General features: G+C 37.2%; 2 protein-coding genes across 4 annotated transcripts in view; one reads left to right on the forward strand and one right to left on the reverse strand.

Annotated features, from left to right (window-relative positions):
- Nucleotides 1-23,361, reverse strand: part of ARSK (arylsulfatase family member K) — a 36,893-nt gene extending 13,532 nt beyond the window's left edge. For 2 of the 3 annotated variants that reach the window (XM_039239359.1, XM_039239358.1), the window contains exons 1-5: nucleotides 23,172-23,361; nucleotides 18,384-18,513; nucleotides 12,555-12,714; nucleotides 5,839-6,121; nucleotides 1,891-2,062 (exon numbers count right to left, since the gene is read on the reverse strand). In XM_039239359.1, coding sequence (XP_039095290.1) covers nucleotides 1,891-2,062; nucleotides 5,839-6,121; nucleotides 12,555-12,714; nucleotides 18,384-18,513; nucleotides 23,172-23,309 — 883 coding nt within the window. In that variant the 5' untranslated portion in view covers nucleotides 23,310-23,361. Of the gene's footprint in view, nucleotides 1-1,890; nucleotides 2,063-5,838; nucleotides 6,122-12,554; nucleotides 12,715-16,083; nucleotides 16,135-18,383; nucleotides 18,514-23,171 lie in introns of those variants that run through there. The other variant, XM_039239360.1, reaches the window with a different exon arrangement.
- Nucleotides 23,362-23,572: 211 nt separating this feature from the next.
- The window catches only part of TTC37 (tetratricopeptide repeat domain 37), a 92,954-nt gene continuing 90,648 nt past the window's right edge, over nucleotides 23,573-25,878 (forward strand). Inside the window, exon 1 of the mRNA XM_039239380.1 lies at nucleotides 23,573-23,600. The gene's annotated coding sequence lies outside the window, so the exon portion shown is untranslated. The remainder of the gene's footprint in view (nucleotides 23,601-25,878) is intronic.

Here is a 25,878-nt window from a genome sequence, read left to right on the forward strand (position 1 = left end):
AAGCATGCTCAAAACTGTCAGGGTGGGGCCCAGCACAGATCTCAAACTCACAAACTGTGAGATAATGACCTGAGCCTAAATCAGGAGTCAGTTGCCTCAGCCTGACTGAGCCACCCAGGTATCCTGAGAGCTTAGTGTTTTTTGTTTTTTAATTTTTTTTAACATTTATTTACTTTTGAGAGAGAGAGAGAGAGAAGACGCCGAAAGAGGGAGAGAAAGGCAGAAAGGGGGAGAGAGAGGATCCAAAGCAGGCTTCATGCTGTGAGCACAGAGCCAGATATGGGACTGGAACTTAGGAACTGTGAGATCACAACCTGAGCTGAAGAGTCAGCCACTTAAATGACTGAGCTACCCAGGAGCCCCCAAAAGCTTAGTGTTTTTGATCAAAGTGTGACTTATTTTATTTTATAATATTTAGTTTTGAGAAAGAGTGTGAGCAGGGGAGGCGCATAGAGAGAGAATCTCAAGCAGGCTCCAGGCTCTGAGCTGTCAGCACAGAGCCTGATGCGGGGCTCAAACCCATGGACCAGGAGATTATGACCTGAGTGAAGTAGGATGCTTAACTGACTGAGCTACCGAGGGGCCCCTATAGCATGTTTTCTTAATGATATGCAATTAGTACCATCAGTGCCCCAAATCGTGCCAGCTGGCTAGCTAGTGGGCACTAAATATTTGTTGAACAAACATAATGAACAGTAATAAATACTATTTGGTGACCAGACTACTGTGGATTTAACAAGATACACCACATTCCATAAACTTTGTAACTAGAAGTGAGCTACTGCTGCATTTTTTTTTCTCTGAAGAGACTTCAAGAGATATTCCCACACTCCCTGCAGCAACATTATATAGAGTAATTATTTCACCTTAGTAGATACAGATGAATGGATAGCTGCAAACTTTAAAAAGTGATTTCCAGGGTGCAAATGGGTGAATATTCACTAACATCAGAAAATGTCAACATTTGTGTGGATTTAGGATGAAAAAAATTTACTTAAAATCTCATTTACATTTAAGATCAAGTACCTGGAAGATCCTTAGGACTTTTAATTCATATTATACTGCCATATAAATAATTTATCCATATGGCTTTTTTGCTTTCTGCTTTATACTTTTCTATTTTTGCACATTGACTGTTTTTAAGAAACAGCCACTAGTTCACTCTCAAAGTTTACTTTGTACAGAAAAGGTGCTTCCCACACTTCACTAATGCAGTTCTGCTCCACTCCACGGGATAGCAAAGTATGAAAATAACCTGTTAGGAAAATGGATTTTTTTTTAAAACCAAGGGTTCTCCAATCTAAACTAGAAACAGCCATTAAGTAACTCTACAAATGAGTAGACAGAACACTTTCTTATGGAACCAAATAGGGTTTTGAACTGAGCTAGGGAAGGAAATTCAATAGGAGTCTGGACTAGAATACACCTGGGGAAACTGATGGCAGGTTTACTTAAACCTTGCTCTAAAGGGCCTGGGAAGAAAGGTTTTGTTTTGAAGTTATTACAAGTCTGGGAGAAGTCACAAGAATCTGTGACTAAACACTTACCCCTTAGAACCCAAGCTGCCTTACAATTACCTGTCACATGGGTACCCGTGTTTGGTTAAATACTGATTCCTGTTTAAAGCAAGTAAAATGTTTTGTTTCAGGCAGATAATAGCCTTGTATGGTCCTATCTTTATGTATGAACTAATTTGAGCATTTATTTATGAATAATCAAGATAGAAAAGGCTTTTTATTCCACAACGAATAATGCAAATTATCTAATTTTTATGTGTCAAGATTTTTATAATTTTAAGTTTTTAGCATCTAAGCTAAACCAGCATGATCACAGTTTATTGGAAAAATATACATTTTCTTCATTTAATTGCTTATTAAATATACCACCTACCAAGCATGGCATCTGTCTCAGCGCACATAGCATAATAAAAGGCCCTAATATTCTTAATTTCTTTTTCTGTAAACTTTCCAGTGCAATTTTTTGTATAAGAAGAGTAATAATCTACAGGGTGCATTTCTGACAGAGGTAACCACTTGGGGATTTTGATGGCATCAGAAGATACCTAAAAAGGAGAGAAAAATGAAGTAGTAATATTGTCCTCCTCCAACAAGTATGTATGGTGAACTAGACAATGCTTAATTACTTAGGATAGTAGAAAAGAATAATTATGAGTTATATAAAAGTAAACCAAATACATAATTAGGAATAAATTGTTAATATTCATAGTAACAACAAAAGGTATGTATTAATACTTGTATATATAGTGAGAAAATTATAAAAATTATTTTATAATTACAGATGACAATGATAAACATGAGCTTTATTAGACATTCTAGTCCAGGAAAACTATCCAAGCTTTTTAATATAGTGTGTGATCAACTCAAAATAATAGAATCAGCAACCTGAGAATCTAGATCATTCTCCCTGTAGTTCACTAGTAAAAATGCCAATATTGAGACAGCCAAATGTTTGCTAAGAACAAATACAGCTTTTTAATACATATAAGTGCTTACAGTTTTGGTGAAAAGACCAGACTTAAGTTATACATTTCTTTTAGTCATGTAATTAAAAAAATCTCAAATTTCTACTTGCTATTTACTTAAAAGTTATTTGATTTAGTTCAATAGGCTAGTACTAATTCTAGACAAATATTTTAAGATAGAGCCAGTTACAAGTTTTTCAGAAGACATGAAGTATCTAAAACTTTGACATTGTGGGGCGCCTTAATGGTTCAGTTGGTTAAGCATTCGACTTCGGCTCAGGTCATGATCTCATGGTTCGTGGGTTCAAGCCCCATGTCAGGCTCTGTGCTAACACCTGGCTTGGAGCCTGGAGGCTGCTTCAGACTTTGTGTCTCCTCTCTCTCTCTTTGTCTCTGGTCCTCCCCTGCTCGTGCTGTCTCTCTCTCCCAGAAATAAACAAAACATTTAAAAAAATAAAACTTTGACATTGTTTCCTTTGAAATAGGGTTCACTAAACATTTCTTTTCCTTTTTTTTTTTTTTTTTTTTAAAGATTTAGTTTTAAGTAATCTCTACATCCAAGGTGGGACTTGAACTTACAATACCAAGATCAAGAGTCACACACTCTAGGGGCGCCTGGGTGGCTTAGTCGGTTAAGCGTCCGACTTTCGCTTAGGTCATGATCTCGCGGTTCGTGGGTTCGAGCCCTGCGTCGGGCTCTGTGCTGACTGCCAGCTCAGAGCCTGGAGCCTGATTCAGTCTGTGACTCCCTCTCTCTCTGACCCTCCCCTGCTCACGCTGTCTCTCTCTCTCTCCTAGAAATAAATAAAAAAAACATTAAAAAAAATTAAAAAAAAAAAAAGAGTCACACACTCTACTGACTGAGCAGCCTGGTGCCCCTAAATAGCATGTCTGATTAGAGTTTGTTTGTTTGTTTGTTTGTTTGTTTAATTTCAGCGAGTGAGAGCAGGGGAGGGGCAGAGGGACGCACAGAATCTTAAGCAGGCTCCGTGCTCGGCGCAGGGCCTGACATGAGGTTCGATCCCATGACCCTGGGATCATGACCTATGCCAAAATCAAGAGTCGGACTCTTAAGTGACTAAGCCACCCAGGTACCCCTTGATTAGGGTTATTATAGTAACTTAAATTTAAGTTGACACCTTTCATAACACAAGTAGTCCTCGTTTGCATGGTTCATCTGTGTGTGGATTTTAGTCACCACAGTTTTGTCAAATAATACCAGTCCTTCAACAACACAGTTCAAATTTTAGTTACCAAAGTATATTAACTGTCAGTTACTACATGAAGTACAAACTTTCACATTTAAATACTGCTACCTCTTTAGTCTACAAATCTATGTAAATTACAGATGTGTATCACAATCAGTGACTAATGTTATTTATTTTTTTTAAGTCTATCAGTTGAATGGATAAAGAAGATGTGGTTTACATATACAATGGAATACTATCTGGCAATGAGAAAGAATGATTTCTGGCCATTTGCAGCAACGTGGATGGAACTGGAGGGTATTATGCTAACTGAAATAAGTCAGTCAGAGAAAGACAGATACCATATGTTTTCACTCACATGTGTATCTTGAGAAACTTAACAGAAGACCATGGGGGAAAGGAGAGGGAAAAAAAATAGTTACAAACAGAGAGGGAGGGAGGCAAACCACAGAGACTCTTAAATACAGAGAACAAACTGAGGGCAGATGGGGGGTGAGGGAGAGAAGAAAGTGGGTGATGGCCAAATGTAAGCCAATTTGACAATAAATTATATTAAAAAAACAGAAATAAAAATAAAAAATCTAGCAGTGGTCACTGCATATCTTTTGTTCAGTTATGCACACACACAGCAAGGTGTGAAGGTGTGCTGCCTCCTTGTCTCCCAGTGACAAATCCATGTGACGTTTTACAAAAATGGATCCTCAAAAGAGGGGAGTGGTCAAAAAAGATGAAGGCAGAGCAAAAAAATGGAAAAGTGGTAACAATGGACATAAAGTTTGAATCAAACATTAATTAGAGCTATAGACTTAATAGCCAATCTGGGAATGCTGCCGCTGCCGCCATTTGATACACTCTAGCTGTGCAGCCAGAGGAACTCAGTGAAGACACACTCATGGAGATAAATGAGGAAGGCCGCTGCTAAAAAAGAAGGATGAGCATGTTATAGAGAAAGTGACACTAGCAAAAATATGAACGTTAAACGAACTCTCAGAAATTTACCATGACATTGAAACAGCAAAGGGTAAAATGTTGGAAGGTGATCCATAATTAGAAAGGAATATGACAATCTGCCAAGACATAGAGCTGCTTGCTCCATATCTTGTTATACAATGAGCAGGCAAGCACTGTTCAAACTCCTGATTTGTTTCTTTACAAAAACACAAACACGTTAATTCTCAGTGTTTCTGGTGTTTTCAGTTATTAAACATAGGTGCATTAAACATCAGTTTTTACTGTTTTTCATTTCCCTGTATATTTATTACCCAGAAGAAGAGAGGTTTAATGTATTTAAGAGTCTTAGAAAAATAGTCACTTTCTCAGTTGATTACTGAGATCTCTTTGTACAATTTCAACTTGTATGGTCACTTTTACCACTCTGACCTGTGCCAAGTGAGGACTGCGTGCACTCTTAAGAGTGTCCTTTAGTCTCTCTCTCTCTCTCTCTCAATGTTTATTTTTATTTTTGAGAGAGACAGAGTACAAGTTGGAGAAGGACAGAGAGAAAGAGGGAGACACAATCTGAAGCAGGCTCCAGGCTCTGAGCTGTCAGCACAGAGCCTGACTGGGGCTCGAATTCATGACCCGTGAGATCTTGACTTGAGCAGAAGTCAGACACTTAACCTATTGAGCCACCCAGGCACCCCTAGTTTCTCTTTTTATAGACAAATTATATGCAAATGTGTTCAACTCAGAAGTAGGTTACTGAGGTTTTTTGTTGTTGTTGTTGTTGTTTTAAATGCTTTATTTATTTCTAGGAGAGAGAGAGAGACAGCGTGAGCAGGGGAGGGTCAGAGAGAGAGGGAGTCACAGACTGAAACAGGCTCCAGGCTCTGAGCTGGCAGTCAGCACAGAGCCCGACTCGGGGCTCGAACCCACGAACCGTCAGATCATGACCTAGGCGAAAGTCGGATGCTTAACCAACTAAGCCACCCAGGCACCCCGGTTACTGAGTTTTAATACTTATTTTATTTTTGTAAAATTGCCCCTTTGGTTTTTGTCAACCAATTATTGGTCAAGTTTGATGTACTAAGGTATACAATTTTCACATTTTTCTTTAAAAGTGATAATAAAAGAAACACTGGGCAAGTACCAATAACATACAGCTCATAATGTTAACTTGTACTTTTGAGCACGCAAAAGCATACTTACCTTGTTAAGCCAGTAAAGAGATGTGTGAAATGTTGAAGATCCAAAATTTTCTCCTGAAGATGGTGAAGGATATGGATGTGGTAAATTTAATCCCAAGTAGAGAACAAATGGTCGAGTGTCATTACTTGCTTCCTTTCTTAACCAATTTACTGCTCTGTCTGTATTCTTCCAGTCTTCTGCCATTACTCTTACTTTAGTCTTTTTAGGGATAAGATTAACCATAGGCCTGCCTTCTTGTCTGAGTAAGAAAGCAACATCTCTTGTCCATGCTTCAACACGGTTGCTGAGGAGCCAAAAAGACAGGTGTGTTATAAGGTACTAAAAAAGATCTTAAAAATTGACTAAACATAAATATAAGAAAACAATATGAAATGAATTTTTAGGCTCAGTCGTGTAAAGGATCATGCTCACCACAGTAGATGTCATGAAGAGGGTTATTGAGCCTTCCAAATACAAAAACCAGGGAAAAAATGACAAGAATCAAATATTCACCCATGTGTTCTTTAAAACTAACATAGCTTATTTAGAAGGATTACTTTTTTTTCATTTTAAGTGTACAATTAATGACTTTTAGCAGATTTGCAAAGCTATACAACCATCACAACAATCTAATTTTTTTAAAGTAATTTCTATGCCAAATATGGGGCTTGAATTCATGACCCTGAGATCAAGAGTCACATGTTCTACTGACTGAGCCAGCCAGGCATGCAAACAATACTTTTAGAACATTTCTATCAGCTCCCAAAGCAAACTTTGCTGTATTTGAAGTAATGCCTCACTTTCGATTCCGGCCCCAAAGTCTCCAAAGTCATCACCAGCCCAGTTGTTCACCTCTGACCTAACAAGGATAACCTTAATTATCCTTGTAGGCTCAGAGCTATCACTAGTGTTTAAAGAAACTGATGCAGGAGTTATGGTAGAGAGCATTCTGAAGATAGCCCCAGGGGCTGCTTTAGCTCAATTAGTCATCAAAAGACTCTCCCATTATCATAAATTAATCTGGGAATGCACCCAGAGTAATGCAAGGTGTTCCAGATAGTAAATTTCATTAAAGATAGTAAGATAGTGGTAGTGGTAGTGTGGGTTCTACAAAGGCTTTTAAGATGACCAAAGGAATAGATGCCTTTCTTCATTATAAGAATAAAATAAACTCTTCTTTGGTATGGAGAAAACCAATCTAAAGATACATATGATTTTAGATTATAAAATAATAGTGGATATGGATGAGATATACACATGATTAGCACTAGGCTACAGAATTGAAAGGGCTGAGGTGAAAGGGCTGAGAGAGGGCTCTACAGTTGCTCTTCTGAGTTCTGTCCCTTTCTTCTTAGTCACTGTGATTCTATTGAGAAAAGTTGGTGCTTCTGGTCTGGAGGCCTACCTGGGGACAGGAAGGGTGGTGTCATCAGCTCATGATTCGCTTCACGTTGCTGTTTGCCAAGAGGTTCAAGCTTAAGAATTTTGCAAAGCAAGTCTCTCATTTTGAAATTAGGCCTTTATTTTCATTTGTTGCAGAGGAGTGAAAATTGCCTATTGTGACTTGGTTTCAGAAAAACAGGAAGCTACATGAATTGAGAACATATTTAAATTTCAGTGATAGTAAGATGATAAAGGATTTGATTTTAGGTTTTAAAGTTTTAGCTAGGAAAAAGAAGACAGCAGCTTATTTAAATTGGCTTCTGATGCCTTTAGAATGTAAGTTCCAGAGTTTAGAGATTTTTGGTTTTTGATCACTACTAAATTGCCATCATTTCAAAACAATCCCTGGGGTGGCTCGGTCAGTTAAACTGGTTTCACTGGTTTCACAGGTTTCACTGACCTCATGATCTCATGGTTTGTGGGATCAAACCCCATACTGGGGTCTGCACTGACAGCCATGGGATTCTCCCTCTGCTCCTACCCTGATTTCCACTTGGAAAGGGGGGTGTCAAAACTGCCCTTGGTTGACAACCACTGTTTTTGATATTGAGAATATACTGGCAAAATAGTTTTACCTAATAGTAAAAATTTCCAAAACATCCAATGAATTAAATAGAAATGTTTCCATTCAGTTGCTAATAAGAAAAAGGAAATTTGAACAGAGTCAAATGTATTATAGGTATAATACATATAATGTGAGGGGTGTTAAGGAGATATATAACTTGCACAATGTCTTATAATTAGTAAGTAGAATCTTAATGAGTACTACCACCACTATTTGTTTAACAGTTGTCTGGAAGAAACAAGTGTGTAGCCCTTTAAGATCCCAGGATGGTGGAGTATATTATATGTAGAAGGGACACAGCAGGATTAGTGTTCCTAAAGTGATATAAAAAGAAAGTGTCACTTGATGCCTAAAATAAAACAGATGGAATATTGTAGTAATAAACTAAAGAAATTTGTAATCCTGGCTGAAAATACAAGTAGGTTAAAAAATGGCCAATTTCAGTGGTAAAGGCAGCACAAAGAGTTATTAAAACAAATTCTGACTTTGAGAGTCAGCCTGTTGAAATACTCAATACCCCTATTAAGTTTGATATCGAGAGACTTTTTTTTCCTGAGACCCATTTTCAAAATGGCACAGAAAAATCTAAAAGATAATGTAGCATAATTCATAGAACTTTTGCAGATATGCTATTAACAGCTACCTTGACCTATTTGTCAGCTAAATGACTGTGTGGGTACATACAGCACTAACACAAATAGTCCTGAGAGGCTATTTCAATTTCCTAAGCTCTGGTGAGATATGAAAATTAGCTGCCAGCAATTATTATACTGAAAACCATCTTTGATGTCCTAAATATCAACAGTAAAGTGGCCCTTTTACTGATTTTGAAACCATAGTTTAAACAAAACATCAATGTTTATCAAATAATAAGTTATAGATAGATCAATGTAACTTTCTATCCCATTCATTTCAACAATTAATTCTGTGCCCACAATGCACCTACAGTATATTGACAATGGAAATAAAGCAATGAAAAAGAGAAACAGAGTCCTTATTATCCCACTGCGGAGTAAAATTCAGATCATATTTTAACCGTGTCACATATAGAATGATAGAGGGCATATGAGGCGTTCAACCTGAGATTCTTTTTATTATGCGACTGGCTGAGGAAACTGAGAAAACAAGGGGACAATAGGCTAGGCTAGGGTAATAGTATAGAATAGGATAATAAGACTAGTTATGTTTTACTTTGGATTAAGCTTACTTTCTAGAGTGTAGAAGAATTTTAAAAAGAAATTTGTGAAACTCCACGAACTAATTAGCAGTACAACACACTAGAAAAAAGAAAGCATTATTTAAATATTAAACTATAATTCTGGCTAAGCCACTTTTATGACAATAATCTTTCCCTTGATTAAATGCTTATTCTGTGCCAGGCATTGTTAAATAATTCATATTACATCATTAAATCTTTTTAAAAAAATTTTTACATTTTATTTATTTATTTTTGAGGGAGAGAGCATGTGCACGTGTGTGCACTGGAGGGGAAGGGCAGATGGGGGGGAGGGGAGGAGACAGAGAATCCGAAGCAGGCTCCAGGCTCCAAGCTCTCAGTGCAGAGCCTGATGCAGGGCTAGAACTCATAAACTGTGAGATCATGACCTGAGCCAAAGTTGGACTCTTGACTGAGTAAGCCACTCAGGCACCTCCCTATTTAATCTTTTTACATGATCTCCTATATTAACTCATTTAAAACCCTAATCATCCAATGAGGTAGGTATTATTTTTTTTAGGATTTAAAAAAATTTTTTTAGTAATCTCTATTTTTAGTAATCTCTATGGGGCTCAAAGTCACAACCCCGAGATCAAGAGTCGCACGCTCTATAACTGAGTCATCAGGGTGCCCCGAGGTGTTTATTATTAATTCCAGTTTTCAGGTAAGCACACTGACACTTGAAGAAGTCAAGAACCTTGCCCATGGTTACAAGGATGGTAGGCAGGGAAGCTGGGCATTTAACAGTTCTGGTGAGACTCAAAGTCTGTGCTCCTTCCACCACATTTACCTCTGCTTCCACCCTTTTCCTCTGCTGCATTATGGGGCAGAATAGGGGAAGAGCTTTGTGCACAGACTTGTGCTGTGGTCCAGAGCTAGTGAAGAGCATGTGAAAGAAATGAAAGCAACTGCATTCTGATGAGGAGAGTGTGTAGTATGAAATGAGACAGGAGGCACGCAGGGACTAGATCATATAAGTTGTTCCATGTTGTGGATTGGGGATTTTAGCCTACTAACAGAGGAAAAAAACAGTGAAAGATTTTAATCAGATAAGTCACTTGATCAGATGTTTATTTTTAAAAGATCACTGTGGGGCACCTGGATGGCTAGGTCAGTTAGGCGTCTGACTTCAGCTTGGGTTATGATCTGTGGTTTGTGAGTTTGAGCCCCGCATCAGGCTCTGTGCTGACAGCTCGGAGCCTGGAGCCTGCTTCGAATTCTGTGTCTCCTTCTCTCTCTGGCCTTCCTCTGCTTGCACTCTGTCTCAGTCTCTCTCAAAAATGAATAATAAAATTTTTTTTTAACTTAAAAAAAATTTTAAAAGATCACTCTGGCTGCCTATAGAACAGGATAAGATAGAGGAAAAGTTAGAGGGCCACTTCAATATTTTAGGCAGGAAAGGCCAGTGGCTTGGTAAAGACTGTAAGTGAATAAACTGGAGCTGATAAAATCTGGTGATGGATTACAAGGCAGATATGGGGAGGAAATGTGAGGGTCCCTTCTTGGTGATCAGGATTGATATCTTTTAGATTTTGGAAGACAGAAAGGGAAAGAAATTTAACATTACCCAGAAGAGCAAGACTAATAATACTCAGATTATTCTATTTTAGTATCTCTTTACCCAAACCTCATTGTATTAGTTTCCTAGGGCTGCAGTAGCAAATTACTGCAAAAAGTGTGGCTTAAAACAACATAAATTTATTCCCTCATGGTTCTAGAGGCTAGAAATCAGAAATCAAGGTATTGGTTGGGCCATGGTCCCTCTGAAGGCTCTTGGAAAGAATTAATCCTTTTTCCTCGCTTCTGGCATTCTTTGTTTATAGCCGTGATCACTCCAGTCTCTGCCTTCTGTGTGTATTTATGTCCTTTTCTTTTCTAATGAGAACACTAGTCATTGGATGCAGGGCTCACTTTTAAATTTAGGATGACTTTATCTTGAACCCTTAATTAATTGCATCTGTAAACAGGATCTATTTCCAAATAAGGTCACATTCTAAAGTTCCATGTAGGGGCACCTGGGTGGCTTAGTCGGTTAAGCGTCTGACTTTCACTTAGGTCATGATCTCGCAGTTCATGGGTTCGGGCCCCACGTCGGGCTCTGTGCTGACTACCAGCTCAGAGCCTGGAGCCTGTTTCAGCCTGTGACTCCCTCTCTCTCTGACCCTCCCCTGCTCACGCTGTCTCTCTCTCTCTCTCCTAGAAATAAATAAAACATTAAAAAAAAATAAAGTTCCATGTAGACATGAAATTTTGGGTAACACTATTTATCTCACCACATTCACTATTATTTTATTTAACTTATTTTCTGGTTCTTACCATAATCATTAGAATTGTCATCATCACTACTATCACTGCCATGATCCTTAATTAGTACCTGTTAGGCAAGACATACTGCTCTAAGCCTTTAATATGTATTTGTGCCAGGGGCCACAGTGTTGGAAGACTCTAAGATCTACCCAAGTTTGCTAGGAGGATTCAAAGGACTCAGCATGTAGTTGTTCACATGGCTGTGATTTATTATAGTGGAAGGACACAAAGCCAAATCAGCAAAGGGAGAAGCTATTTAGGGTAAGTCCATAGCAAACCACTTACAAGTTTCCAAGTGGAGTCACAAAGGGCACACTTCATTCATCCAGCATCAAACATGACAATGCATGTGAAGTGTTGTCTATCAGAGCAGCTCATTAGTACCCAAGTTGTTATTGAGGCTGATCTCACTTTGCCGACCACATACCAAAACCCTAGACTCTTAGAGGGAAAGCAGGTGTCCAGTATAAATCACATTTTACACTCTAGGTAGACAGTAAGTCACTTTTATCAGGAAATAGAGGGAACACTCCTGAAATTCAAGATACAAGCTATAAGCCAGGGACCATTCTTGAAAGCAGGCCTTTCTAAGGATAGCCATCTCAGACCTGCTGTGTTAGCCTTTTTTTTCTGCAGATCTCATTCCATTTAATCCTCACAACAAAGAAATTAAAGTTCAGTTAGCTTAGATAATGTTTCCAAGATTATACTATTAAGAGATCAACAGTAAATAGAGAGGCCAAGATTTATAAGTAGGGAATCTGATTCCAGATTTCTGCTCTTACCCACTATGCTTGGCTACCTGGTTTCTGAGGACTTAATAAAATGAAAAAAAAAGTTATAATAGGCTGATATTGGAGATAACTGACAAAAGCAAATACCAAGAAGATTACGGTCTTTAAAAAAGACTGTACAGTGAATAAGAAAGTAGACATGGTATAACAAAAACTGAAAATAAATTTTGGACTAAACAATTTTAAAGACCTTTGATGTTTAAGATAAACAAAATTACTAGTGTATTAGCAACTTTGATATTTTAAGAAGATTAAAGAAAGGTGAAGCTTTAGCCAAATTAACACAATTGAAGGATTAAGAGATTTATTTTCACCATTGTGGAAAAATAAAACACAAAAGTCAAAAAAGAGTACATGTATATGTCATAGCAGAGGGTAGCATATTAGATTATTTTGTTATATATTTTTTTACCTAATGGAGTGATGTCCTGAAGTGTAGTCCAATTTTCCAAATTTTTGTGTTCGGTAGCCATGCTTCTCCATGATATCCATCCATGTTGTATAATTTGGATCTAGGCCCTTAAAGTTATTCCAAGATTCTGTTAAGTGAGTGAAGAGGCCACTCCACATTGCTGGGGAGGAGGGAAGGAAGAAATTGGGACTAGTGTAAAGCTTATTGATTTGTTTTAATTATTAAGACAATTACAGCAAGAGAAAGAAATCTACTACTTTAGAGCTCATGCTCTGGAGTCAGACATAACGTGCATTAGGTGCTTTGCCTAACATTTCTGGTTGTTATCTCATGTTATCAAGGGGAGAATTCTGCACTGAGTTCCTATTTCCACTTTACAAGTGAGTCTCTAAGGCTTACAGGTTAAGTTGTTTAAGGTAAATATAGCTGGAATTATGTATAAAGCCTATTGGGCTCTAAAGTCTTCTTTCAATCATAAAATAATCACTAAGTATTTATTTTCCAAGTCAGTCAATTGAAGTATAGGTCTTTCTCCAACATCATGGCAGATTTTCCCCAATCCTTGTCTTTGTGCTGGCTTTCTTATGAAAAATTTAAGTGTATTATGTCTTTGGTCTTATTTTCTACAATATGACTGTAACCAATAAATCCTTTTTCAAGTATTAACAGACCTAAAGGGAGAAATAAGGCAGCAATACAATAAGAGTAGGGGACTTCAATACCCCAGTTTCAACAGTGGATGGATCATCCACACAGGAAATCAATAAAGTAACACTGGACTTAAAAACTACATTTAGACCAGAAGGACTTAAAAGACATTTATAGAACATTCCATCTAAAAGCAACAAAATATACACTTATTAAGTGCACACGGAACGTTCTTTAGAACAGATTATATGACAGGCCACAAAAAAAAGTCATAATAGAGTTAAGATGTTGAAATATCCAGCATCTTTTCTGACCACAAAGGTATGAAACTGAAGTCATTTACAAGAAGAAAACTAGAAAATTCACAAATATGTGGAGATTAAACCACATGCCACTGAACAACCAATGGGTCAAAGACGAAATCAAAAGAGAAATCAAACAATATCTTGAGACAAATGAAAATGGAAGTATAACATACCAAAACTAATGGCATGCATAAAAAACAGTTCTAAGAGGGAAGTTCAGAGGAGTTAAATGCCTACATTAAGAAAAAAAAAGCTCATATAAACAACCTATCTTTACATCTCTAGGATATAAAAAAGAACAAACTAAGCCTAACATTAATATAAGAAAAGAAATAACAAAGATTAGAGTGAAGATAAATAAAATAGAAACTAAACAAATAGAAAAGATCAATAAAACTAAGATCTATTTTTTAAAAGATAAAAAGATAAACATTTAGCTAGACTTAGCAGGAAAAGAGACTAATGAAATGAATAAAATCAGAAATGAAAGAGAAGTTACAACTGATGACACAGAAATATAAAGAATTAATTATAAGACCATTATGGACAATTATGTGCCAACAAATTGGAAGACCTAGAAGTAGATATATTCCTAGAAGTATACAACCAACCAAGAATGAATCATGAAGAAATAGAAAATCTAACAGACCAATTATGAATAAGGAGATAACGTCAGTAATCAAATGCTTCCCAACAGTGAAAAGTCCAGGACCAGAAAGATTTACTGGTGAATTCTACCAAACATTTATAGAAGAATTAATACCAATCCCTCTCTCCAAACTCTTCTAAAAAATAGAAAAGAATGAAACACTTCTACACTCATTTTACGACACCAACATTACGCTGATACTGAAACCAAAGGAGGACATCACAAAAGAAGAAAATGGCAGGCCAATATTCCTGATGAACATAGTGCAAAATCATCAACAAAATGTCAGCAAAGAAATTTCAACAATACATTAGAAGGGTCATACACCATGATCAATTGGGATTTATTCCAGGGATGCAAAGATGATTCAACATCTGTAAATCAATCAACATGATATACCACATTAACAAAATGAAGGATAAAAATTATATGCTCATCTCAATAGATGCAGAGAAAGCATCTGACAAAATTTTATAGCCATTCATAATAAAAACTCTCAACAGAGTATAGAAGGAACATAGCTCAACATAATAAAATCCATGTATGACAAGTCCACAGCTAACATTGTATTTAGTGGTGAAAAGCTAAAAACTTTTAAGATCAGGAACAAGACAAAGGTGCCTACTCTCACAAGTCTATCTAGTACAAGTCCTAGGTAGAGCAATTAGGCAAGAAGAAGAAATAAAAAGCATCCAAATTGAAAGAAGTAATACAGTTGATATTTGCAGATGGTATATATAGAAAATCCCAAAGATTCCACCAAGAAACTGGTCGAACTATTCAATGCATTTAGTAAAGTTGGAGGATACAAAATCAATATATAAATATCAGTTGCATTTCTATATACTAATGATGAACTATCAGAGAATTCAAAACAATCCCATTTATAATTGCATCAAAAAGAATAAATTACCTAGAAAAAAATTTAACCAAGGAGGAGAGGATCTGTAACCTAAAAACTGTAAGACGCTGATGAAAGAAAACTGAAGACACAAATAAATGGAAAGATATTCTGTGCTCATTCATGCACAGGAAGAACTGATATTATTAAGATGCCCATACCACCCAATGCAACCTACAGATTCAATGCAGTCTTTATCAGAATTCAATGGCATTTTTCCCAGAAATAGAACAAACAGTGCTAAAATTTGTATGGAACCACATAAGACCCCAAATAGCAAGAGCAATCTTGAGAAAGAAGAATAAAGCTGGGAGCATTGCAGTTCTTGATTTCAAACTATATTACAAAGGTAGAACCATAAAAAAAGCATGGTGTTGGCATAAAAACAGACACAGAGATCAATGAAACAAAATAGAGAGCTCAGAAATAAACCCACCCATATAGGTCAATTAATTTAAAACAAAGGTGCCAAGAATATATAATGGAGAAAGGACAATCTCTTCAATAACTGGTGATGGGAAAACTAGGCCCTTATCTTACTCCATACACAAAAACCAACTCAAAATGGATTAAACACTGAAAGTAAGACTTGAAACCATGAAACCACTAGAAGAAAACAGGGCGTAAGCTCCTTGACATCAAATGACAATATTTTTTTGTATTTGACACTAAAAGCAGGGGCAAAACAGGTAAAATCAACAAGTAGAACTAGACTAAACTTGAAAGCTTCTGCACAGCAAAGGAAACCATCAACAAAATGAAAAGGCAATCTGTGAAATGGGAGAAAATATTTGCAAATCATAGATCTGATAATTAATATACAAAATATCCAAAAAGCTCATATAACTGAAGAGAAAAAAACAAAAAACAAAAAACATTAAATGGGCAGAAGAAGTGAATAGATATTTTTCCAATAGATATTTTTCCAAAGACATATAAATGGCCAAACAGCTACATGAAAAGATGCTCAGTATCACTAATCATCAGGGAAATGGAAATCAAGACCACAATGAGATATTACCTTACCCCTGTTAGAATGACTGTCAAAAAGACAAGGGATAACAAGTCATGGTGAAGCTGTGGAGACAAGAGAACGCTTGTGGAATGTTGTCGGAAATGTAAATTGATGAGTCTACTGTGGAAAACAGTAAAGAGGTCCCTCAAGAACATTAGAACTAGAAGTACCATACAGTCCAGCAGTCCCCACTTCTGGGAATATACCCAAAGGAGACAAATCATTATCTCAAAGAGATATCTGCACTCTATGTTCACAGCAACACTATTCATAATAGCCAAGACATGGAAGCAACCTAAGTGTCCATTGATATATGAATGCATACATGCACGTATAAACATATATATATCACATACATATATTACCCATACACCCACATATATATTTTGAGAGAAACATTAATCACGAAAAAGGAAACCCTGCCTTTTTCAACAACGTGGATGGATATTTAGGTCATTATGTTAAGTGAAAGAAGTCATACAGAGAAAAACAAGTAGTGTATGATCTTACATATATGTGGAATCTAAAAACGTGGAACTAATAGAAACAGAAAAGATTATGATTGTCAGAAGTGGGGGTGGGAAAATCCGTGAAGGTGGTAGACATGTACAAATTTCCAGTAATAAGATAAGTAAGTTCTGGGGATATAATGTATAGCATGGTGACTATAGTTAACAATATGGATCATATATTTAAAAGTTGCTAACTTAAAAGATCTATCAAAAGAAAAATTTGTTAATTATGGGAGGTGATGAATATTAATAACACTTATGATAATCATTTCACAATATATATACATATGAAGTCACTGTATTGTATATACCTTAATTAATACAATGTTATATGTCAATTATCTCAATAAAACTGGGGAAAAATCTTTTTCTCTTTTGATTCTTATGTACACATACAGTAGGGTTAAATAAGCTTTCTCTTCTCATCTAACAAAATACTTTCTTTTTGAAAAGTGGGATGTGGGTTACCTGGGTTTGAATTCCAATAATGTCAATGACTGAGTGAACTTTGATAAGTTACTTAACCTTTTAGTACTTTTGTTTTCATATGCAAAATGTGGGTAGTAACAATATCTACTTCATAGAAGTATTATATAAATTAAGACATGTCAGGCACTTAGAATATTGCTAAGCACAGGATAAGAAGGCAACAAACCTTAGTTTGTATTACTATTATTCCTTCTCTTTGTTCAAACTCTTCAAAATGTAGTTCTTTTAGGAAAAGCATCACCTAACATTTCTGAAACCTTTAGAGTTCATTAATAGCCTTTTTATTCATTACTTCATTTGATGCTGGGAACAACCCAGCATATATAGCCTTTTGTAGATAAGGAAACTGAATGACTTGCTTGGAAGAATCCAGGACAACACCACACACTAAGCCTACTGCTCATTCCACTTGCTCAACAGAGAGAAAAAAAAAAAAAAACTTGCAAAACTGTTTTAATATGCCTGGGCCCTACTAAAATATCGTTTAGAGCACTGTCCAGGTTTCCTTTAATCTCTGGTGATTACATAGGTGATGGTGCTGGCAGTGAATGGGAAGGGACTTCGGACTCACATCACAGAGAAGATTATGTCAGCAATGTCCTGACAGATGCAAACAGTTGCATGCTTTTTATGTATCCCAAAACAAACAACCAAACATTAGAAAGGTGGGAAGGAAAACAACTCTATCCAGAGAATAGACATTTATTTTTTAAAAATAGCATTTTCTTCTGCTTCTCCATTATCCATGGATTCATACTGCTGACATTCTGCCATTGAAACTATGCCTATTTGTTAAATTATGATAATAAAAGTGAACAGATACTTTGGGATAGGAGACAATTGAGACTAAAGAGAAACAAATAGTCTGTAACTTGAAATAATACGGAAAATTTCCGAGAAACCTCATGTATGAAAATTCTAACTACTTTGTAGTATGCTGTGAAGTCCCCCTCAACTCCCTCTATTCTTACTGAAAATTTTCTTAAAAATACAACTCTTCTAGGAAACAGGAGTATTTCCTCACTTGCTTAGATACTCCAGAGATTCTTAGTCACCAATCATAAGGCAATGAAACAGTAACACATGAACTAAACACCACTTTGGATGATAAAAATTCCTACTCCTGAAAAATAAATTAGAAATTCCATAACTTCAATACATACCTTAAAATACACATCACTTATATTAAAACTTTCTTCTTATTAGATAACAAATATAACTTACTATCCTACTTTTGGGCATAATCTTTTAAATTGTGAAAACATTTTTATGTGTGTGGCCACTTCCATTAATATTGAGCATATTCATACCTGCACGTGATGGGCAACAGATTGGAGAGTTTGTGTAAGCATTCAGAAAGGAAGTGCCATGTGCTTTCATGAAGTTGATAAAAGGAAGTTTCACTACCTGACTTCCTGGAAGAAATGTCAGCCTTCCATCCTAGAAGAAAGAAATTTAATTAATACTGATTGTGTTAGAAAAGATGAAAATTATTACCTTTAATTTTAACCATAAAGTTAAGTAAGTAAAAGACTTCAATATGATCCTAAGGATCCTCAAAAGATAAAACAAGCATAGTGTTGCCAGTATCATAATATTAAGAATTTAGTGTTGCACTTGGATTCATTTGAATATAATAAAGGACTCTCTGGAAAATTCTTTTGGGGCCTGATGGATTGATGGAAAAAATATTTACTGAGCATTTACTGTGTGCCAGGTACTGTAAAAGGTCCAAAAATTCAACAGTGAAATAAAGAGTCCCTGGCCTTTGAAGCTTATGGTTTAGTGGGCGAGGCAAAAAGTATACTGGTAAATAAACCATTAATAATTACAAATAGTGGGGGCATCTGGGTGGCTCAGTCGGTTAAGTGTTTGATTGTGGCTCAGGCCATGATCTCATGATTCATGAGTTTGAGCCCCACATTGGGAGCTCCACAGCCTGCTTGGGATTCTCTCTCTCTTCCTCTCTCTGCCCCTCCTCCACTTGTCTTCTCTCTGTCTCTCTCTCTCTCAAAATAAATAAACTTAAAAAAATAATTACAAACTGTGATATGTACTTTGAAAAAAAGTGAGATACAGAATAACAAGGGAGATGTATTTTAAACAGAGTGAACAGGGAAAGCTTCTCTGGGAAGCTAAAGACCTAAAGAATGAGAGAAGTCCAGCAATTCTTTAGGCTGGACAGAAGTGAAGATGTCTGTGGCCGCTGTGGATAAATGAGCATGAAGGTTAGAAAAGGTGTTAACGCATTTTGGAATTGAAGAACTCTTCTTGGTAAAGAGCAAAGACAGAAAAAAGAATATCTTAGGCCTGGAGTTGTATTTATTATATATTTTCACTATGATTATAAGTAAAAATACACTTTTAAAAATAAGTTCATCCAAATATGGGATATACATAAACCCTTAGTATGTCTGAGATTTCTAAATGGATCTGTAAAGTAGGCTGTTCATTACAGACAGGAATCTGGAGCTTGGAAAGTCTACCCTGGTGAAATAAATTTGGGAGTTTTAAACATATTCATGGTATTGAAAACTATGATACTGAATGAAACCAGAAAGGAGAAAAGCAAGGGACCCTAAAGAGTCCCAAATAAGAGGAGAAGATGTTGTGGGAAACAAAGAACGGCCAGAGAGGGAGGACGATGATATGAGATTGAGTCCCATCAATACCAAGAGAAAAACAGTGTGTCAAGAAAGAGGTAATGTCAGCTATGTTGAGAAGCTACTTAAAATAAGGCCAGAAAATGTACATTGGTATTGGTAGTATGGAAATACTTGGTGATCTGAAGGGCACCTTAAGTGGTAGAAAAGGGCAGCTAAACTAGAATGGGGAAAACAATGGAAGGTGAGACAGCAGGTGAGTAAAGCTCTTCTAAGAAGTGATTTTGCAAAAGTAAACAGTGCAAAAGGATGGATGTTAGGAAATGGAGTATTGGCTATAGGAGAATGGGGGATTAAAGTTACAGTTTTTTAAGATATAAAAAAAATTAGAGCATACTGTATCTTGAAATAAAGAACCACTTCTAGCAGGAGTAATCACTGAGTGCTAAGCAGTAACCGCTGATTTCCTGAATGAGAAACTAGGAAGCCAAAGACAGAAGTGTATATTCTTCCCTCATAAGAATTTCTTTAAATCCACAAATTTAAACTCTTAGAAACTTATCTTCACAAATCCCAAATGTCTACATATTTTATTCTTGTAATCTTTTGGACATAGGGGATAACAATTATTTGTGGTCACTTCTTGGAATCTAGACAAATCCAGGCTAATCTGGTTGGATGGCTGGAGCAGGAGATCACATGGCAGAAGCACTGTGATGCTATATAATTCAAATATTGAGGACTCCAAGTTCTGTAGGCAACGTTTAAAGTGGTGTAACTACCACTGCAGCTTATCAGTAACTCATGCATCATATTAAAATCCATGTTAGTGATTTCTTTACACATTTCTGTGAGTGGCACAAGGACTCCACCTGTATTGAAAGTGTCAAGTGGTGGGGTTGGCAAGAGAGGAAAGTGATAACTGCCCCATTTGGGGAAGTTTCTAACATGGAATTTGTGTAAGGTGATAAGAGCTATGGTGTCTTTGCAGATGCCCTTTATCAGGTTGATAATATTCTATTTCTAGTTGGTTGAGTGCTTTCATCATGAAGGGTTGTTGAATTTTGTCAAGTGTTCTTTTTGTATTTACTGAGATGATCAATGGCTTTTGCCCTTTATTTGATTAACATAGTGTATTACATCACCTAATTTTCAGATATTAAACCAACCTTACATTCTGGGAATAAATCCCATTTGGTTATGTTATATAATGCTTTTTATATATTGCTAAATTTGATTTGCTAGTATTTTTTAAACAAATTGTATTTTAATTTTATTAATTTTTTTTTTTTTTTTTTTAGAAAGCAAGAAAGAGCAAGCAGTAGAGGGAGACAGAGAATCCTAAGCAGGGTCCACGCCCAGTGTGGAGCCCTATGTGTGGCTCAATCTCACAACCATGAGACCATGACCTGAGCTGAAACAGAGTTGGACACTTAACTGACTGAGCCACCCAGGCACCCCTGATTTGCTAATATTTTTGTTGTGGAGCTTCTATATTAATAACATATATTAGTCTGTAGTTTTCTTGTGATATATTTGTCTGGCTTTGGAATCAGGAACATACTGTTCTCATAGAAATAATTTGGAAGCATTTTTCTATTTTTTGAAAGAGTTTATGAAGGATTAGTATAAATGTTTTATTTTTTATTAATTTTTTTTTAACATTTTTACTTTTGAGAGACAGAGCATGAATGGGAGAGGGTCAGAGAGAGAGAGGGAGACACAGGATCCAAGCAGGCTCTAGGCTCTGAGCTGTCAGCGCAGAGCCCAACATGGGGCTCAAACTCACAAACTGATCTGAGCTGAAGTCAGACACCCAACCAACTGAGCCACCCAGATGCCCCAGCATAAATTCTTTAAATTCTTTAAATGTTTGGTTGAGTTAACCAGTGAAGCCATTTGGGTCTGAGCTTTTCTTTGTGGGTGTCTTAAAATGACCAATTCAATCTCTTTATTTGTTACAGGTCAGTCAGATTGTTTTTATTTTTGAGTTAGTTTCAGTAGTTTGTGCCTTTCTGGAAATTTGTTCATTTCGTCTAAATCATTTATTTTGTTAAGTACAGTGGTTCATAGTATTCCCTTAGAATTCTTTATTTGTGTACGGTAATATTCCCTCTTTATCTTCCAGATTTTAGTAAATCAAGTCTTTTCTCTTGTTTTCTGTCAGTTTAGCTAACGGTTTGTCAACTTTGTTGGTGTTTTCAATAAATCATCTTTTGGTTTCAATGTTTTTCTCTATTGTTATTCTATTCTCTATCTCATTAATTTCTGCTCTCTTATTACTTCTTTCCTTCTGCTTGCTTTCCATAAACCTGTCTGGTCTTTTGGCTTGTCTCTCCTGGCATTAAACCTTTCCCCTCCTAGTGAACTAGAGCAAGGGTGATTGGAGCCATTTTATCAAAATATGTATAAAATATGTATAAGTGTATATGACATATACATATATTTAATAAAGAAACTAAACAATTACATTAATGTAGTTAGGAAGCAAAATATTTGGTATAAAACAGATACAAGTGCAAAAATCAAGTAATTAACAAAACTTGTAATGTAAAATTTGAATTGAAACCATCTGTATGATCTCATGATTTATTTTTCTTTTTTAAGTACATATACTTTCTAGATCTGTCCATTGGAAAGGTCTAAAAACAATGAAAAACTGGAACACCTAGATTACACACAAGATAGGACAGGAAATACACAAGATGGATGTGGAAGTCTATCAAAGCCAGCTGCTGAAGATTATTATGAATGGATCAAAAGGACTCAGAAACAAACTGAAATCTCTTTCACAAACCAAATATAGGGCAGTCTGAACATTAGTAAGTATAATGAATGCAAAGGATTTAAACACAAATATATAAAAATCTATGTATTCATACTCTAGTGGGGAAAAAACCCCTAAAATATTTGTCATCTTTGGAAGTTTCTAGATGTTGTGATACACCGCCCAAATTCCCTTTAGGAATGAAAGATTGCCTCTGCTAAAGGTAGTTGCCTTGCCCAAAATCATGTCCCTGTTTTTAAATCATGAGTAATACTAAAAGTTTCAGGGAATGCTGACAGCAATATTCTTTTGGATAGCTTGGGGAAGTTCCAAAAATGGTTGAAGTCTGGGATTAAACAACAGCAATAACACACGCACACGATTTCTTTAGAAAAAGGGGAAGTGCCTCAAATTACATCAACTATCGCATTTAAATCAGCACTAACAGGATTACCAGATAATCCTGATTTAGAGGCCAGCATTAAAAAATATTTGGCAAAGATACTATCAGAGTACATTTTGTTTACTAGAGTAATATTTTATACGTATATGGCGTACGTGTATACATGGGGCCTCTAAATAAAATGTATTTCTTACTCGACATCGGGGAAAATATGTTTGAAACAGTCTCCCAGATTCTGCTCCTTAAAGCCTGGATCACAGGAAACGATGTAGGACGTTCGCTAGTCTGGAGCGAGACTCCCCCTCCCTGGCCTCTGCGTACTTACGAAGGAGTCGCTCACGACTAGCACCACGTTGGGTGTAACGGGCCAAGCCCCAGCAGCTCCTCGCCTGTGCCCTCCGGCCCTGGGGCCTGGTGCTGCCAGCGCTGTGGCTGCGACCACCGCCACCCACAGCAGCAGCATTGCGGAGAGCAGTTCAGGGCCGCCACCCTATAGGAACGCCTATGGAAATAGGTGGGCGGAGATCGCACAATTCACAGATCTCCTCTAGCGTTGTACCAGCCGAACTACAATTCCCAGCAGGCTGGGCACGGACACATGCGCAAAGCGGGCATTCCTTAACTCACATTAAGACCTTTTAAGCAAATACCGAGCGAGCTAAAACTCAGCCACTTGCAGTCACGTGAACGATGCGTGGGGAATGCGCATGCGCCCGGACTCCCCCCTTGGCGTTTGGAGAAGCATCTGTCCCAGGTGGGTTTGGGTCGCTCGCTGTAGCTTTTGCAGGAGTCGGAGGCAATACGGGATTGAAACGATTACTAGAGAGAGAAAGGGTCAGGGGCCAGGGCTGCTCATTTTGTGTCGCGCAAGCATGACTGAGTATTAGCCAAGACCGTGAACTAAGCGATGATGAGGTGGCAGCGCGTCTGTCACTTAAGTTAGATGGGGCGGTTCTTTGTGGGGCTTCTGACTTTACCGCCTCAGGCACAATGTGGATTCATGGGGCTCTCGAATACATTCTCCCAAGGAAATTTCTAGCCTGACACATCTTATTGTCAGTGCAGTAGGATTTGTCGTGTGACGTGGAGTGGGGAGCGGGGCCTAGTGAGTTAAGTTTCATGTTCTGGACGGGGAAAAGCTTAGGTGCATCTTGTTTTCAGAGTGCAAAGGAGAGGGGGGGGAACAGGGTCTCACGGGAAGAAATATTGAGCTGTGTGACTAGTTCCATTGATTTACTTGGGTTCAGAATACCATTGTTCTGCAGAAAATCACTGGTCTCTCTTGACTGTTGAAATACTTTGGAGAATTCTGGAAGAAGCCGATTTCGGCCCCAGAGCCAAATTTTTATTTCATTATCATGGTTTCAGTTATATTGTTTGTTCATCACGTTAGTCGTGTTAATAGGAGACAGGAAAAGGAGGAGTTACAGTTCTTAACATAGAATCAACTCAGTTTACTATATTCTGTAATCCTCCTTCACCATTTTGCAGATGGGAAAACGGAGGCTTGGACAGAAAATGATTTACCCAAGATTACACAGGGAGCCAGTCTGAGCGGATTTGAACTTTAGTAGTCTGTGTCCTAACTCACTTCAATTCTCTGTTCCTAGTTATAAAATTTCAAGACATTTTCTTGAGCCTAAACTCTATTTTTCGTATAGACAAATTCTTTAAAAAAAAATTTTTTTTAATGTTTTATTTATTTCTGAGAGAGAGAGAGAGCAGGGAAGGGGCAGAGAGAGAGGGAGACACAGAATCAGAAGCAGGCTCCAGGCTCTGAGCTAGCTGTCAGCACAGAGCCCGACGCGGGGCTCGAACCGACGAACCGCAAGATCATGACCTGAGCCGAAGTTAGACACTTAACCGACTGAGCCACCCAGGCGCCCCTCGTATAGACAAATTCTTAAGAAGCATTCCTAAGCTCAGTGTGAGAATACAAACAATAGTTTCTGTCCACAGTAACTTACACTGTAGGGAAACAAAAGTAACATGTGTGAAACTGTAGTCTTAAAGTGTGGGAGGTAATGTAGGTCAGCTACTTCATGATCAGGATGTGTTTCAAAAATTTGTTTCCAGTTAATTTTGAATGTGGAATGCATTCTATCATAGAAACATTGTTGACCTTTAGATTTTTATTTTTTTTTATTTTATTTTTTAAATGTTTATTTGAGACAGAGAGAGACAGAGCATGAGTGGGGGGAGGGCCAGAGAGAGAGGGAGACAGAATCTGAAGCACACTCCAGGCTCTGAGCTGTCAGCACAGAGTCCGACGTAGGGCTTGCACGCACTAACCGTGAGATCATGACCTGAGCTGAAGTCGGCTGCTTAACCGACTGATCCACCCAGGCACCCCTAGATTTTTATAAAACATATTTATTTGTGGTGTGGTACTATTTCTGTGAACAGTATTTACTCTCTCTGGCCTTGTTTTCAGAGGACATATATTCTGAAGTCCTGCTCAGAATGACAGGAACAAATCTCTTTTTTTTTCTCTCTCCCCTTGGCAGTGCCCATGGGAGCAGGTGCTGCAGTGAGTTGAATCAAGGTGGATATTTTAGGGCCCCAGAGACATAGTGCTGGAAGAATCTAAGAGGCTTCTAGGTCTACTTCCCATCTGACATTAAATTTGTCTTGCAACATTCCTGCCAAGTGAATTGTCCAGTCTGTGCTTTTTTATCTCTAGTGATGGAAATACACTTTGTTGGAGCAGCCCATTCCATATTTGTCATGTTTAATTATTAAAAGTTCTCATTTTGAGCTGAAGTCAGTCTCCCTCTACTTTTAATCATTTGTTGCTCTGTTTCTCTTCGTTTTTACCTGAGTAATAACCTTTTCAACAATGCTTCTTGCTTCTTCACCAATTTTTTTTTTTTTTTTTTTTTGCTAAGGCCTTCCCCATTTCCTTCAGCTAGTTGTATAATTGCAACGTTTCTTCATCATTTTGCTCATTCTTGTGGACATAAAGCATTTTTACAGATCAGTAACTGTCCGAAAAGGTACTTTTGAGGGGTGTTTCTGCCCGTCTTTATGTG

The sequence above is a fragment of the Hyaena hyaena genome, unplaced genomic scaffold, assembly GCF_003009895.1.
Source record: "Hyaena hyaena isolate Hyena2069 unplaced genomic scaffold, ASM300989v1 scaffold_156, whole genome shotgun sequence".
Lineage (NCBI taxonomy): Eukaryota > Metazoa > Chordata > Mammalia > Carnivora > Hyaenidae > Hyaena > Hyaena hyaena.